Below are 15,623 nucleotides of genomic sequence, written 5' to 3'. Positions count from 1 at the left end.
GCAGGGAAGAGGCAGGTGAATGACTGTATTAAAAACTGTTTCGAATGGAAATTTTATCTTTTTCTTGTTCCATTTTATTTGTAGTAGGAAAAGATTTCTTTCAAAGCGTCTGGGCAGCCCTGGGAATTTCACACCCATCATTAGAACGATTTGTGTGTGTGTGTGTGTGTGGTGACTATGTTATCATTAATGGTATAATTTTATTTTGCGAAGAGAGAAGTGTTTCCTGTTTTATCACAGCTTTCCCCGAGGAGGGCTGGTGTATTAATTTGCTGTATTGCCTCCTGGCTGTTCCCAGGCTGTTTTTCCTCTTCATCATGGAATTTTTAATGGCCCTGGTGCCTCTTGGGAAGCATGTGAGGAAGAGTTCCTCAGGGAGTGCTTCCCTTTTTTCACATGCCTATAATTACTCTCCTTTAAGAGCACAAAGAGTTTGATAATCATGCCTGAACTGTGAAGGTTTCCTCTTGTCGGGTTACTGAGCTGAGGCTGCTTCCTGCCTGGACATTGCCTGTTCCTCTCTCCCACACACTCAACTGTGAGAGAGTGAGGACCCCTCAGTCACCCCCTCACTGCTGGCACTATTCAGCTCTGGTTCTCAGAGTGAGGCTTGGGGGCCACTGGGAGGCCATGACCTCAGGTACTCTCTTGTTTAGTATGTCATTGCTATAAACAAGGAAATCATGGGACTGTGATTTTAAGAGAACACTACTGATGTGTCATTTTAATACAGCCCAGATGGCAGGCAGGCACAGTTGTTGGGCAAGGGAGTCTTTGTGGTCTTTGTACCACCTAATAGATCTGTGGGTTATGAGGTTTTCAGAAATACCACCCTAGAAATAATTAAATTTGGTGGTTTTCAACCCTGACTGCACTTTTGAATCACCTGAGAAGCTTTAAAAAATATGTCCATGTTGAGCCCCACCCCAGAGATGCTGATTTAACAGATCTGGGGTGAGGTCCAGGCACTGGCATTATTTAAAGTTCCCAGGTGACCCTAATCCGTGGCCTGAGTTACAAATTATTGCCCTACCTGCAAATGGTTTTATGACTAGTGCTTTGTAATTTGCTTAACAGGAAATCCCATTTTGTAATTGTGATTTGGTGTTGCGTGCATGATTCCTTAGGGGAGGTAGGACGCTGGACTCGTCTTCCCTTGGAGAACTGCCGAGGTGAAGAACAGGGTGTCATGGCCTAGCATGGTGCCCAGCACGTTGTGACTCACCGTCGGGGGGACTTGCTGGGCAGGTGTTCGGCTTGTCGGCAGGGTGCACGGAAGAAATTTGTCAACCCACTGTCTTGGATTGGTTGTTTTGGTCACTAGTATTGGGATGTTGCATTAAAGTAGTGATACTTGTTATCGGTGGTAGGGATTGCTGCAGCTCCAACAGCAGATGGTGTGATTGGTGTTCTGGTGGAGGCAGCGGTATTGCTGTCAAGGACACGGTTCTAGAATGGTAATAAGGAGCGAGTGCTGGAGGCAGCTTTTCCCAAAATGAGAGATTTATTGATCAGGAAGGATAGCTTTTCTTCCATTATTGCTGTAGAAAACCATAACTAGAACTTATCAGTTGTTAGATCTGTCTGTGTGATGCTCAAGTCCTCCGTTGTAGTTTTTGAGTGTCTTGTGACAGTTCTCAGTTTTCTCCAACTGTCCTGACCTTTCCTCTGTTGGGGGTGGCGATTTGATGATGTATCACCGCTTCCATTTATCCTTCTTTTAAGTTTCTGATCTCATATTAGTGGGAGTCCTGGCAGTCCCAGGTAAGAATCTTAGCTTTACCTGGGCAAATGACTTAAACCCCCTCTCCCTCAATTTCCTCATCTTTAAAATGGAAATAATCAATTTTTATGGGGCTAGTGGGGATCAAAATGAAACAATATATTTGTTTAGCATACTGGTAGCTAATATTATTTTTGTTACATGGTTACTACTTCTCCCCTGTCTTTAGGATAATTGCAGTTTTATAAACTTTGAGTCTGCTTCCAGAGTCATTTGCTAATGAGATGTCGTACAGATCCTTGAGGTGCTTAAATGGCTTAAATGGACTATAAGAGGAGGCATTTGGACAGTGTTTGGGTAAAAAAGAGACCTTTCTGCCCATTAGAGAGTTGAAATATGATAGGCTCTGCTCATTGTAATTCATTTTATCTGTTTCACAAACGTTACGATCTGCATATCAGAGTTGTGTGCCCAGCTGGCTGTGCCACTTGACAAGGAGTTTCAAAGAGCAAGAAGAAGACTCAATTCACGCTGTTAATTTTGACCTTTGGAGCCACAGTAAACAGCCTCAGGTTTTACCTCAGGGCTTAGGGGAAAGAACCTTTTATTAGTCCTCTATCTGCTAGGGATGCTGTGACGCACAGCGGCCCTTGCCCATCTCTTTAGTGCCTGAGTTGTGGCCAGGTGTGAGGAAATGTTTCTGCTGTGATATTGTCCAGAAAGCTGCCCAGCCCTACTGGAACTTCCCGTCATAGAGTACACAACTCTTGAATCTTTTGTCCTTTACCAGATGGTCTTGTCGACAGCACCCTCAGCCGGCTGGCATCTTACTGCCTAAGTGGAGTGACGAAAAGCATTTTCCCTCTCTGGCCACTGTAACAGACCCAACTTTCCAGTCGATGCACAGCTTTTCTGCTCCTGTGGATGGCATGAAACCACTCCAGGATATGCCAATCTTGGCCCAGGCCGGGGAAGGAGAGTACACGGAATTTTCAGGTGCTAGTGAGCACTTAGTTACGGACTGTCAAGGGTTAGGTTTGAGTGAAAACACTAGTGGAAATGCTGGGATCTCATCCTGTTAGAGAAGCCTCTTCTGTGCCCTCTCATTGTGAAGTGGTTTTCTGTCCCTAACTGCTGCTCGTGTCAGGCCCGGAGCCTTTCCTGTGCGCAAATCTGAGAAGACGGTTCCTACTGGGTGCTTCGTCAATGTCAGTTAACCCCGAAGATGAAATCACATGTGAGGAAGGGGCTTCTTCATTTCTCTAGATTGGGTCCTCTTTTCCTTCCTTTTACCCTAGCACTTTGTTCTTGGATTACAGCTCAGTGTCTGGCATCTGTTCATTCTTTACGCATCGGCCTTCCTCACTGTGTCCTGAGTGCCCGGCGGACGGGCCCTCGGCTCAGTCATCTTGTGTGTACCCTCTCCACATTCAGCAGAGTGCTTTACACAGGGTAGGCCTCCATAAATTTTTGTTAAAAATAATTGAGGGGAATAGATTAGTAATTAAGGAGAATAATTGGAATATATGATATATATGACCTTTGGTCCTTAGAAATATCAATAATTTTTTTTTTCTTGATGTTACTTGTTTGTATGTGTTTAAGAAAAAAATACAGCAAATAAATACCTTTTCACGATAAATCTTATTTTTATTTCCCATATTTAAAAAGTGAACTTTTCAATGATTTTTAAATGAGTGATTTTTGAAGGTGAACTATTTCTTAAATTAACTTGCCATTGGCAGGTAGACTGTTTTCTCTCCTCAGAAGCGACTCTAAACATCTTTGTTCTAAATCTAAAGCAGCCACTTCAGTTATTTTTTGCCAACATTGGTTCTATTAAACATGCATGTATTTCTCAAAGTAATTTTTTTTCCCCTAAAAGTACATTCCTGCCCCAGGGACATAGTGATCTGCCCAGTTTCCTAAGTAACACTGCAGCTTGAACGGCTCACCTGATCTTTCAGTTACCTGCACTAAAAAGTAAAATAGAAATGTTGTGTTTATGTGTGGATATACAGAATGCTCTTTCAATTAATTGCTAATGTTCAGCATTCACCTTCACATTTATGAAATGAATTTAGTTGCTTTTCCTGAAGTAAGGATTTTTAAAGAGTGTGTTTCTTTTCATACTCACCACCCCCCCTCCCCCATCAGTTCTTTTTGGCAAATGCTGCTGAATGTGATGTTTTTAGGGGAAGTACTCTTGCTGTGGAAGCATCGCGCCCCAAGAATGTGGAGGCCCCGATCAGATGAAACAGAACGAGCATAGCTGGTCTTTTCTTTAGGTTAATTGCTCGTATACTGGGGGACAGCAGTTTTATTTAAATTACTATTCATTTCGTCATTCTGTTATTAAGTTAAATTTTTAGATCTCTTTTATTGACTAAGTTGACTTTGGGAATTTGGCATATATATATATATATATATATATTTTTTTTTTTTTTTTTTTAACTCAGTAATTTTCACAGCAGATAGAAGCTTATCAGAATTGCCTGAGGAGAAATTTCAGACTAAGCATATTACGGATTCTTCTCCCACCCCAGCATGGTGGGACATGCATATTTTGTATAAATCTTCTTATGTGGTTCTGATAACCATTGCCGATCCAATGGAGAAGAAGGTTTAAATTTTAACCTGGTAGAAATTTTAGCTTAACTGATACGTATTCTTTTTGCCCCCTGCATAATTGAAAGGTCCCTCCCCTACATACAGTACACGATTTGCAACAAAGAAACACCTGTGTAGTGCTCTTGACAGAGAGTTAAAAAAAATCTAGTTAAATCTTCCACCCTTTCTACCTACAGTGGAGGGGCTCTCTTTCCCTGTCCTTTGAGAGACCTCGATTGTATATGTTGTCTCTTTTCAGTTTCTATCTTGTGAGAGTAGACAGAGAAACTGAGTAACACAAAGAAGCAACACGTTGAAAAGAAAGGGGGCCAGAAAGGAATTAAATACTCTTAAATGAAAGTGAGTATGGGAGGAAGTCCATTTTTTTTCTCCCCTTTCCTTGATTCTTTAGGTCTACTGTTTCTGATAAGGAATTATTTGGGATGGTTCCAAAATTGGAACTGCCTCTTCAATAGGAAGCGGTGGCTGCTCATTGCACACCTCCATGCTTGGGTCCCCAAATATAACACAGGGGCCCTCCCGGCCCCCAATGCAGATTGCTCTCCACTCCTGAACAGGGCTGCCCTCGTGTTCGAAATGTGCTAGACAGCGTGGCAGTCTCTGTTTCCTGTTTCTCTTAAATCCTCTTGTGCCGAGCACCCAGCTTCCTCTTTGCTTTCCCCAGGCTCTGGGTTTCCAGGTTCCTGGGTCCTCTTCCCTTTTTGTCCTCCAAGGTTCCTCCCAGGCAGATGGAGCCCTCAAAGGGGAAAATAGATTTTCCCAAGCTGTAAACTCTGCCATTACTAGTGTTCAGTTAAAACCAAAGAGAAGGAGGGGCGCCTGGGTGGCGCAGTCGGTTAAGCGTCCGACTTCAGCCAGGTCACGATCTCGCGGTCCGTGAGTTCGAGCCCTGTGTCGGGCTCTGGGCTGATGGCTCAGAGCCTGGAGCCTGTTTCCGATTCTGTGTCTCCCTCTCTCTCTGCCCCTCCCCCCCCCGTTCATGCTCTGTCTCTCTCTGTCCCAAAAAAATAAAAAAAAAAAAAAAAAAAAAAAAAAAGTTGAAAAAAAACCAAAGAGAAGGAAAATGTCTTACTGTCCTTTATAATAATTTGACTGTCTCCCTTCTTCCTTTCCCAGACCTTTACCAGGAAGGGACATAAGGAGAGACATATATCCCTTCTGTACTCAGACCTAAGATGTGATGTTATTCAACTTCTGAAATAGCTCTCCAGCCTGGAAATTGTCTTTAAGAGAAATGTGTTAAGAGAGAGGGAGCATTAAACTGTGTTTTAGGCATGAACATGGCTTCTCTTTATCCCTGCCTCAGCTTCTCTGTTATCTAGTTCTGTAACTAGAAAAGCTGTGTGGCTGGAAATAGGGCCAGGCTACAAGGTCCTTTAGGGAAGAGACTGCCTCTTTTCACCACCTCAGTAAAAACAGTGAACAATAAAAGAAGCAAAAAAAAACCCTCCTGAATAGAAAGGAAATAGTCTGTGTAACGATACATACTTTTACAACAAAATAAGGTGATTGACTTCATCAACTTTATTACCTGGGTCCCTTAGAAAGCCTTAGGTTCTTTCCTAAGTTACCACAGAGGAATTTACAAAATTTGAAGGATTTAGAATGTTCAAGGTAATAATTAAGAATGGGAATGGGGTGATAGAAGTCGATCATTTACCACAGAGACAAGTAACAGGCTGGAGGCTTAGCAGTAAGGGGGCATTTAATGTAGGGCCAGTTGACCCTAAAGCCCTTACCATCACTGAGCAAGGAAAGAGTGGGGGTCAGAGAACCATGGCCCAGAGGGACAGGGCCTCGTAAGGATCACCTGAGCCTGTGAGGCCACAGCAGCCCCCTAAGGACACTGCAGGATGTAGTGCAGTATAATAATCTGTATGCGTAGTAATAGGTAAGTGATACTTATTTTTATTTTACTAAAATAAGCATTTAAAAAAGCACCATATTTCTGCTTAAAATGATTAAAAGTATAAATATTTTGGTATATCAGTGATTCCATCTTTTTATTCCCAAATGTGTCAGTTCTTGAAAATGTGAGATAAATGTCACTGACTCGGTCAATAAAGGAGTGATAATATGGGCCCTTACCCATCTTACTGACATATATCAAACATGCAAAGCTGTGAAAATGATGAACGGTGTATATATAAAAGGCAGTACTTATTTAGTTCAGCCCAAGTTGATACTCTGAGAATTAATATCTTTAAACCTTTTTGAGGGGTGCCTGGGTGGCTCAGTCAGTTAAAGCGTCCAACTCTTGATCTCTGCTCAGGTCATGATCTCTTGGTTCATGAGATCGAGCCTGCGTCAGGCTCTGCACTGACAGCGTGGAGCCTGCTTGGGATCTCCTCTCCCCCTCTCCCTGACTCGTGCTCACTCTCTTTCTCTCTCAAAATAAATAAACCTTAAAAAAAAAACCAAAAACCTTTTGAGTACTTACACTTTGCATTTTGCATCTGTCTCATAAAATTCGGCACTTTGTAAACACTGACCTTGAAGAAATAATGTTTTGTGGGTTTTGTTTTGTTTGCAAAGGTTTTTAAACTAAGCTTTTTAATGAAGGATAATGAAGTCACATTGAAATAACCTGTATCCGGATCCAGACATGGAACATTACCAAAAAGAACCCCAGAAACTCATGGTGCTTTGTCTAGTCACTATCCCTCCTCCCCTCCACTCCATAGCTCAGGGGTGACCACTGTCCTGACATCTAACAACGTAGCTTAGTTTGAAGAAAGGATGTTAACATCTAATCTAAAAAGTTTTGGAGAGTCTTTAATGAGCTTAAGGTAAAGAAGAAAACATGAATATATACTGTTACTCTTTCTTTATGTGACTCGTCTGTCTGAAGTACTTCAGGAGAAGCATGCTTAGATTAGAGCAAAGTGGAAAATTTGAGTCTGGATCTGCATGTACTCAAGTACCTCATCTGTGGAAAAGATGGAAGCCATATTCTGTACATTCCTGTATTTTGATAAAAGACAAAACTTTGTCGGGTCACTCTCTTTTCTGCCTGTGGCTTTGACTTCAAAGGGAATTCCCACCTTTCTCTGTAGATGGAAGGCCAGTCTTCCTTTGGTATTCTGCCATCTATGTTTCTTATTATTAATCAACATGCTGGTTTATTCCCAGGACTTTGTAAGGTATGGAAAATGAATTGTTCTCTCTGCTTTACACATTTGTATTCACATTTCACTTCGGGGGCTCTTTAACTCTTCATGGGATACTTAAAAGTTAGCTCTTTTTCCATTTAGAAGAGAGTGATCGATGAAAGGTGACTTAGATGGAATATTCCAAAATACGGGCTTTATACTATAAATCTCTGCCTGTTGTAATGTTCTTTGCATTCTGAAAATCTTATGATTTCAGTTAAAGTCTTATCTTTTTTTGTTTATAAATTGAATTGATTCTTAAGCTTTTGCATTTAGAGAAAAGAACGTATATACTTGCATGCTTTTTAAACTGTGGAAGTTGCCAGATTAGGGGCCCTCTGAATAGGAAAATTTGTCCATTCAACAGTTGTCTGGGTACTTTGTTAACTAGGTGCTCTTAGATTTGACAGAGGTTCTAGTCTTAAGACTGATAAGGTATATAAGCCAATTTGACAATAAATTATATTCATAAAAAAAAAAAAAAGACTGATAAAGCCATGAAGGGTGCCTGGGTGGCTCAGTCAGTTTAGCGTCTGACTCTTGATTTCTGCTCAGATCATGATCTCCTGGTTCGTGGGATCGAGCCCTACATCAGTCTCTGACAGCATGGGGCTTGCTTGGGATATTCATTCTCTCTCTCTCTCTCTCTCTGTCTGCCCTTCCCCAGCACATGTGCACACACTCTCAAAATAAATAAATAAACATTAAAAAAAAAAAAGACTATTAAGCCATGATACTTGATCCCCAGCTGGGACTACCAATTAAGAGTTCATCTGGTATAATTTTACTAGATTCCTTTTTATATGTTATATACTCTGGCTATTTTTTAAAAATTGTGGTAAAACATACATAACAGAATTTGCAGTTTGAACCACTTTTAAGTGTACAATTGACTGGTTTCTAGAACTTTTATTCATTAGTATCAGTTCTAGTCAACAGATATTTAATGGCCATCAGCTAAGTGCCTTGTGCTGAGGTTAGTAGATCAGTGGAAAATTATGAAAGGAGTATAAATATGGTCCCTGTTCTCAAGGAGATTAAGCCTCATTAGTGAAACAAGATATATGTATACCAGTTAAATAATGATTCATGGTCAGTAAGGCCTCGAATGTTCAAGGAAAGCTTTGTGTAAAGGTGAGAATCAACTTGGTCCTTCATCGGGTAGGGTCTGTCTAGTTTGAGAGGAAGGAGGAAGTGGGCAACTAACATCGCAGGCCAGCTGTTTCAGCGTTCAGTCCATTGTCTTTCATACAATCTTTTGCTTTTTTCCAGCCGTGAAGCACTCACTGTTTTGTTTTTAAGTTAAGCTGACTATTCTGATGAGGGAATATATTATTAGCAAGAAATTAATATTTAAAAAAATCACAGAAATCAAACTTACCTAACTTGTGATACAGACACTTAAAATCCAGAATTATAGTGATAGAAGGGTTAAAATCCCTATTAAAATTCTGTGCAAATATCTGTGTTCATGCAGCATTAAACTTTTCAGTATACTACCACTTGGGAGTAGGTATTTCATTAGTGAGTTTAGAACAATTGCAGTTATAGTTTTTATGAAAAATAATTGTACAAAAATCAGCATGCAATGAAACACATTTATTGAAATTAATCTTGAGTGTCTGCTATTCTGAAATTAGGTAAAAAGTTTAGAATGGGTATAGATTGTGCATAAAAAATGAGTTATGGTTAATCCTGAATAATCTTGTACTTGACAGTTGATGACAAAGGATGGTACCTGTCTTGTTAGTTTATGTCTGTAATGGGTCAGGGATTTTATCTGGGCCGAACATAATGTCTTACAATAAGAATAACAAAGTGAAAACAGTGTTTTTTTCTTTCTCACATCTGCAGACAGGCAAACATACACTTGGGACCCCCATGTTCACGTGACATCAAGAGGAAACGGAAACCTGTGGCCACAGCATCTCTGTCTAGCCCAAATGCAGGTAACTGTATGTCGTTATCATTTCTTGAGCACCGGTTGTGTGTCAGGTGCTAAATTATGTTTTATATACCTTTTCATCTAACCTTTATAATAAGGTAGGTCATTTTATTCCCATTTTGTATGGGAAAATGAGAACGTGAGAAAGTAATTTGCCCAAGGTCATGTACATGGTAAGAATTCAAACCCAGCTCTCTCTAACCTAGAAGTCTGTGCTTTTTCACTGTGTCCTGTGGCTTTCTTGAGTTTGAATCCCAGTATTCCACTGGATCAGCAATCTTTAGTCATCTGTGCTTTTGTTCTACCACAGACAAGGAAGTTAGGTCTGTGTTAATGAAAATCCAGATAGGATGGTGGTTTAGTCAGTAGTCAGGGAGCCACATGGATTTATTTACTTTCTTATTTGGTTCACAGTACAGTGCATTCTCACTGTTCTTATTTGTAGTAGAGTGCTAATACTTTACTATCCATGGAATTTCTATTTAAAAACTATTTTTAGGGGCACCTGGGTAGGTCAAGTCGGTTGAGCGTCCGGCTCTTGATTTCAGCTCAGGTCATGATCTCACGGTCGTGGAATTGAGCTCCGTGTCCAGCGCAGAGCCTGCTGGGATTCTCTGTCTCCTACCTCTCTCCCCCACTCGCATGCTCTCTCCCGCTCAAAAAAAACAGCTTTCAAGTTAAAACCTGTTCATTTTCGGGGCAAAACCAGTTGATTAGAAACTGAAATAGTGGTTCTCTTTGGTGAGCAATAGTGACCAGGAGAGGACATGAGGAAATCTTCTAGGAAAGGCTTTATGTCATCCGCTAGATAGGGTTACATGAATATATACATATGTAAAACTTCATTGAGCTGTACATTAATGATTTATGTACTTTATGTATGTTGTTCTTAAAAAGGGGGGAATGACTATTATTTATATCAGAGAGAATATCGGATGTTTGTAGGTATTTTTCTTTGGAGTTAAGAGAAAGTAGTTAAACATAGTTGGTAATCAGGAAATTTTTGTGTTATTTCAATACAGTTTAGGATGAATTGATCTGGGTAAAAAGATCATATCTATTTGTAGGATCTGTCAGAAATATCTGCAGTTATTTTCTTGATGATGGTGAATTCACCCTGAGGGAATTGAGTATATCATAGATTATTTCATTTTCTTCAGAAAATACTACATATTATATAGATCAGAGCAGTTGATAGCTGAGTAAAGAGTAAGCCTCAGAAAGATGGGGAACTCTGTCCTCCCCCCCCACCCCCTTAGTAAGTTTCAGTATACATTGAAATTGACTTTCAGCTTCTGTTTGGGGTGGCTACTGGACAATCTTATCACAGATCTGGTAATTATAGTAATTTTTTCCAGTGATTTCTACATGGCCATGCCCTGAGCTGATTACTTTCCATGCATTATTTCACTTAATCTTTGCAACAACTTATAATGTAGATGCTGTTTGTATTCCCAATTTACACATGAACAAATTGAGGCTTACAGAAGTTAAATCACTTCCCCGAGGTCACATGGGTGATAAATTGCAGTGCCAAGGTCAAACCGGTTTCCCTAGGACTCTTGAGCTGCCTTCTTACACACTTCAGGTGTTCTGTGTTATATAAGGTAGAATTGGTTCCAAACAGTGACTGTATCAAAACCCACCCAGATCCTCATTCACTCTATGGTATTGAAAACATTAAAACACAATCTCCCCTTTTTATCTTTTTTTTCCTCCTTAATATCTAGCTTCTATTTTTAGGTTTTAGTTGTTCATAAGACAAGAACTGTTGAGAAGAGTTTAAAATCCTTGTTCCATACTCAAATCAGGAAAGGTACTGGGAGGTATTGAATAAGACTTGGGGCATTAAACGTTTCTCCTACTGAGCTCAACCCCTCCTCTCACTTGTTGACTAAGGTCTGCTTCACTGAACATTTTTTTTTTTTTTTCTATCCACAACCCGAGTGCCCCATGGAGGTGAAGGACATAGCCCGAGCCCGCACCATCAGTCAGTAGAACAAATGGGCTTGCTCTGCCTAACATCGGGCCATCTCGGATTCCACCTCTTTTATAGAAATGAGTGATGAAGAGAGGTGCGTTCCGCTTTGCCGCTGTATTAATACACATCAGGGGCCAGCTCCTGGCACTAAATCACGCTACTGCATACATCTGTTATCGGACTCTTCACCAGTGTGATGAACAAGACTGCAGATAGAGGCTTCCTTGTGTCATTCTTTATAGGATTTTCCTAAAAGAATAAATAGCTCAGATCTCTGCCAACACTCTCCCCTGTCACTGTGATGAATTCAGCTTCTTTCTTAAACATGCAGCCACAAATCTTTTTCCTTTTCCCCTCCCCCACTGGTAGAAAGTTTTGAGTTGAGATTGACTGAATTTAAAGGTATTAATAAGGCTAGAGAGGTGAAGAGCGGAAGGGAGTAGCTTGTCTTGTCTTTTTATATTAATACTAAGAAAAGCCAGGGGAAAAGGCCTTTCCATTAGGTCGTTAAATAGATCTTGAAAGTGTAGCACCTTTATTTTCTTCTTTTTATGTCCACTTCCCTTCTCTTTATGACTTTATAACGTACACAGGTGTCTGGCACACAGAGCCACCTTTGGAGTTTAGCGAGAAACTGTGTAAACTGGCTTCTGTTTCGATAGCACCAGAACAGGGAAGACCCAGTAAGTCTGTCCCTCGTGCTCAAGTGAATTTGCTGGATATGCTCTTAAAGAATGTAACTGGAAAAGAAAAAATGGGTTATTTTCTCTGAGGTTCAAGATCTTAAGTAGTTATAAGAAAACGTAAGGAGCACAGCTGAAAACTAGGTTTCATTTCTATGAGATGATTTTCTTCATTAGAATGATAGAATGGAGGCTTTGGTGTACAAATCCTATTCCTTCAAAAATTAAACACCTGGCTTCGGGTAAAGGAGAGTTGGGGGGTGGTATGATGCTGTATTCAGAGCCCTGAATTCAGAGCCCTGTTTTAGCCATCCCCAAAGCCTCTTCTGACCTTCCTGTCTCTGGGACCAGATATGTGTCCTTAGAGCATCGGTTGGAAGGGTACTCAGCAGTTCCAAATACCAGGCCATTGATGCTAGAGACACATTTGCAAGGGCAGGAGTTTCTGTCTGGTTTGCTCATTTCTGTACTCCTGGCATCTAAAATAATACTCTGCCCGGAGAATGATCTCACTAGATAGTTTTCATGTGAATAAGTGAGTACAATCTTAAAGTTGAAACAGAGTTATTCTGAAAATTACTCTGACCCTGTGACTGGATTCAGTAGTTCCACTGTAAGTGGAACTGGGCCTTGTCCCAGGAGTCATAGGGCAGATTCTTATCGCCCCTTTTTGTTTTTGTTTTTTTTCCTACTGCCCCTTTTTAAAGTTTCAATGGTTTTTAAAGTTAAAAATGTTTTTTAGTAAATACTGAATGGCTATGAAAGAAGATTGGTAGAAGATCTGTAAGGTGTAAAGGAAAACAATATAGCAAATATCCATGTGCCTACCATCCACTTTAAGAAAAAGACCACCACCTTTAAAGTCTTCTTCTCACTGTCCTTGGAGCTCACCATTGTCCTGATGTGGTTTTTTGTTATATTAATAAGTGTTTTTTAAAAATCATTTGTCATTCTTTGGGGTTTGTTTTCAAATTGCTTTAACAGACATATGTTCTCTAAGCAATATATTGTCTAGTTAGCATGTTTTAGAGGCTTGTGTTAATGGAATGTCCTCTTTTATACGTTACAAGTTTCACCCAGTTGTATTTGAGATTCGCTCACGTTTTGTCCTGCCAAAATCCTTTTTTTTTCTGCCGTATGTAGGGTATTCCGTTGTATGAATACGGTGAGTATACTACAATTAAACATTCCTAATGGACATTTGGATTATATCCCATTTTATGCTATTGTGAAAAATACTGCATTGTTCTCTGGGAGAACATGTGCCAAAGTGTCCCTGGGCCACTTCACACTCCTTAGGATGGCTGTGTCAGGGAACAGGGAACAACAATGTTGGGAAAGATGTGAAGAAATTGGAACCTTGTGCATTAACGGAGGGTATGTAAAATAGTGTAGCCACTGTGGAGCCCTGTGGTGGTTCCTCAAAATTGTAAACGTAAAACTGCCATGTGATCCAGCAATTCTGCTTCTAAGTGTATACTCAAAAGAATTGAATGCATGGATTCAAACAGATAATTGGACACCCGTGTTCATAGCAACATTATGCACAGTAGTCAAAAAGTGGAAACAACCCAAATCGATAAATGTATAAATCGATAAACAACATGTGGTATATACACACAGTGGAATATTATTTAGCCTTGACAAGGAAGGAAATTCTGACATGCTACCGCATGAATGAAGACATACGCTAGGAACGCCGGGGCGGCTCAGTCGGGTAAGCATCCGACTTTGGCTCAGGTCATAACTTCACGGTTTGTGAGTTCGAGCCCCGCACCGAGCTCTGTGCTGACAGCTCAGAGCCTGGAGCCTGCTTCGGATTCTGTGTCTCCCTCTCTCTCTCTGCCCCTCCCCCACTCGCTTGCGCTCTCTCTCTCTCTCTCTCTCTCTCGAAAATGAACATTAAAAACAGACATAATGCTAAGTGAAATCAGTCAGACATAAAAAGATAAATACTATATGATTTCAGTTACATGAGGTACCTAGTATGGTCAAGTATGTAGAAACAGTAGAATCATGGTTGCCAAGGACTGGGGAAAGAGGAGAATAGGAGTTACTATGTAATAGGATAGTGTTTCCATTTGGGATAGTGAAGAAGCTCAGGAGTGGGATGGTGGTGATGGTTGTGCAGCATCGTGAACGTACCTGATGCCTCTGAACTGTACACTTGAAATTTGTTAACGTGGGAAATTTTATGTTACGTGTATTTTACCGTAATAAAAAATACAGAGCAAAAAACCAGTTTTCCTAGGATAAGAGGTGTTTTCCCACTGCGGCTGAATACCATATAGTAACGTTAGATTAAGTTTCGTGAAATTTATTTTCAGCTAAATATGAGTGAGTGAGCGTGTTTTGCGTGTGCGTGTGCATGTGTGTGTAAGAGAGACAGAGAGACAGATTGGGGTTGTGGTGTCAAACGTATTTCTTACTGCTATGGGTGAGGTTCCAAAATGTTTGAAATCTGTGTCGTAGAATAATAGCCTGCCGTGAGAAATTCATGTTTGAATATGTATGTGGGTGTGCATGTAAAGCTAAAATAAATTCTTGGGTTCACGTTGATATATATTATTCCTTTTCGTTAGAAAAAAATACCGGTCTTGGCCTACTAAATTGATTTGGTGACCCACAATTTGAAAATTACTGTTCTGGTTACATTCCTAGGAGATGAATTATTGAGTGACAAGGTAAAAACAAACATTTTCTAGATTTTGCTGTATTTTAGTGTCTATCCGTTCACTCTGAACAGAGTGGGTGTGATGGTGGTTTGTACCCCTCTGCTCGGGCATTTGGAAATGTGAGGACACTGTTTGGTCATCACAGTGACTGAGGAGTGCTTTTGGTATTCAGTGGATGAGGTCCAGAGTGGAAGTGCCCTAAAGTATACAGGGCAGCCCTGCACAAGCAACGATTGTCGTGTCCAGAATATCTTCGGTGTCCTTGTCGAAAAACACTGGGCCTGACGGTGTAGTTTTTCTACCATTTTTCTTTTTGTGTGCTGTTTATTGGTAACACTGTGTTATTGGAGGCGTGGGCTGTAACAAGCCTAGGGCTTGAAGTCCGGAATCAGGGTTTGAATCTTGCTACTTAACCAGCTCTGTTGTGTCCCTGAACAATGTATCTGCTTGTCTCTCTGCCTCAGTTTTTTGATCCAGAAAATGGAGATGACAATACCTACTTCCAAGGGTTTGCCTTAGGAAATAAGATTATGGTTGTAGAGTATTTACAAGCTCATAAGTGCTCAATAAATGATAATTACTACATTATGAATTTGTACTGCTGTATTTATTTGTTCAGTTAAACCCGTTTTCTCAGGTAGAGACATACTTACCTTACTTAAATCTTGCCTTTATTATTATTATTATTATTTTTTTTTGGAAAGGAAAAACAGAAACCTTATGTGGCCACTTGGGTTAATAGAGTATAAAATAAAAGGACTCAGAGAAATTTGCCTTGAAGTGTCTCTTATTCTAATTTGTCTCCCCTTGATCTTTTCTTCCTTATTTTTATT

The 15,623-nt window shown here is 40.3% G+C and overlaps 1 protein-coding gene across 10 annotated transcripts in view; it reads left to right on the top strand.

The window, feature by feature from the left end:
* GPATCH2L (G-patch domain containing 2 like) overlaps window positions 1-15,623 on the top strand; it is a 90,253-nt gene that overhangs the window by 36,370 nt on the left and 38,260 nt on the right. For 8 of the 10 annotated variants that reach the window (XR_015252172.1, XR_015252168.1, XR_015252167.1 and 5 more), the window contains one exon: window positions 9,361-9,455. Coding sequence is in view for 5 of the 10 variants with exons in the window: in XM_086709224.1 (XP_086565350.1) it covers window positions 9,361-9,455 (95 nt within the window). In the remaining 5 variants the exon portion in view is untranslated. Of the gene's footprint in view, window positions 1-9,360; window positions 9,456-10,809; window positions 10,900-11,507; window positions 15,379-15,623 lie in introns of those variants that run through there. The other 2 variants (XM_086709225.1, XM_086709226.1) reach the window with 2 other exon arrangements.

Source organism: Puma concolor, chromosome B3, assembly GCF_028749965.1.
Source record: "Puma concolor isolate L17-30 chromosome B3, mPumCon1.1.hap2, whole genome shotgun sequence".
Classification (NCBI taxonomy): Eukaryota; Metazoa; Chordata; class Mammalia; order Carnivora; family Felidae; genus Puma; species Puma concolor.
The sequence above is the reverse complement of the archived record's forward strand: the minus strand, read 5'-3'. Positions and strand labels throughout refer to the sequence as shown.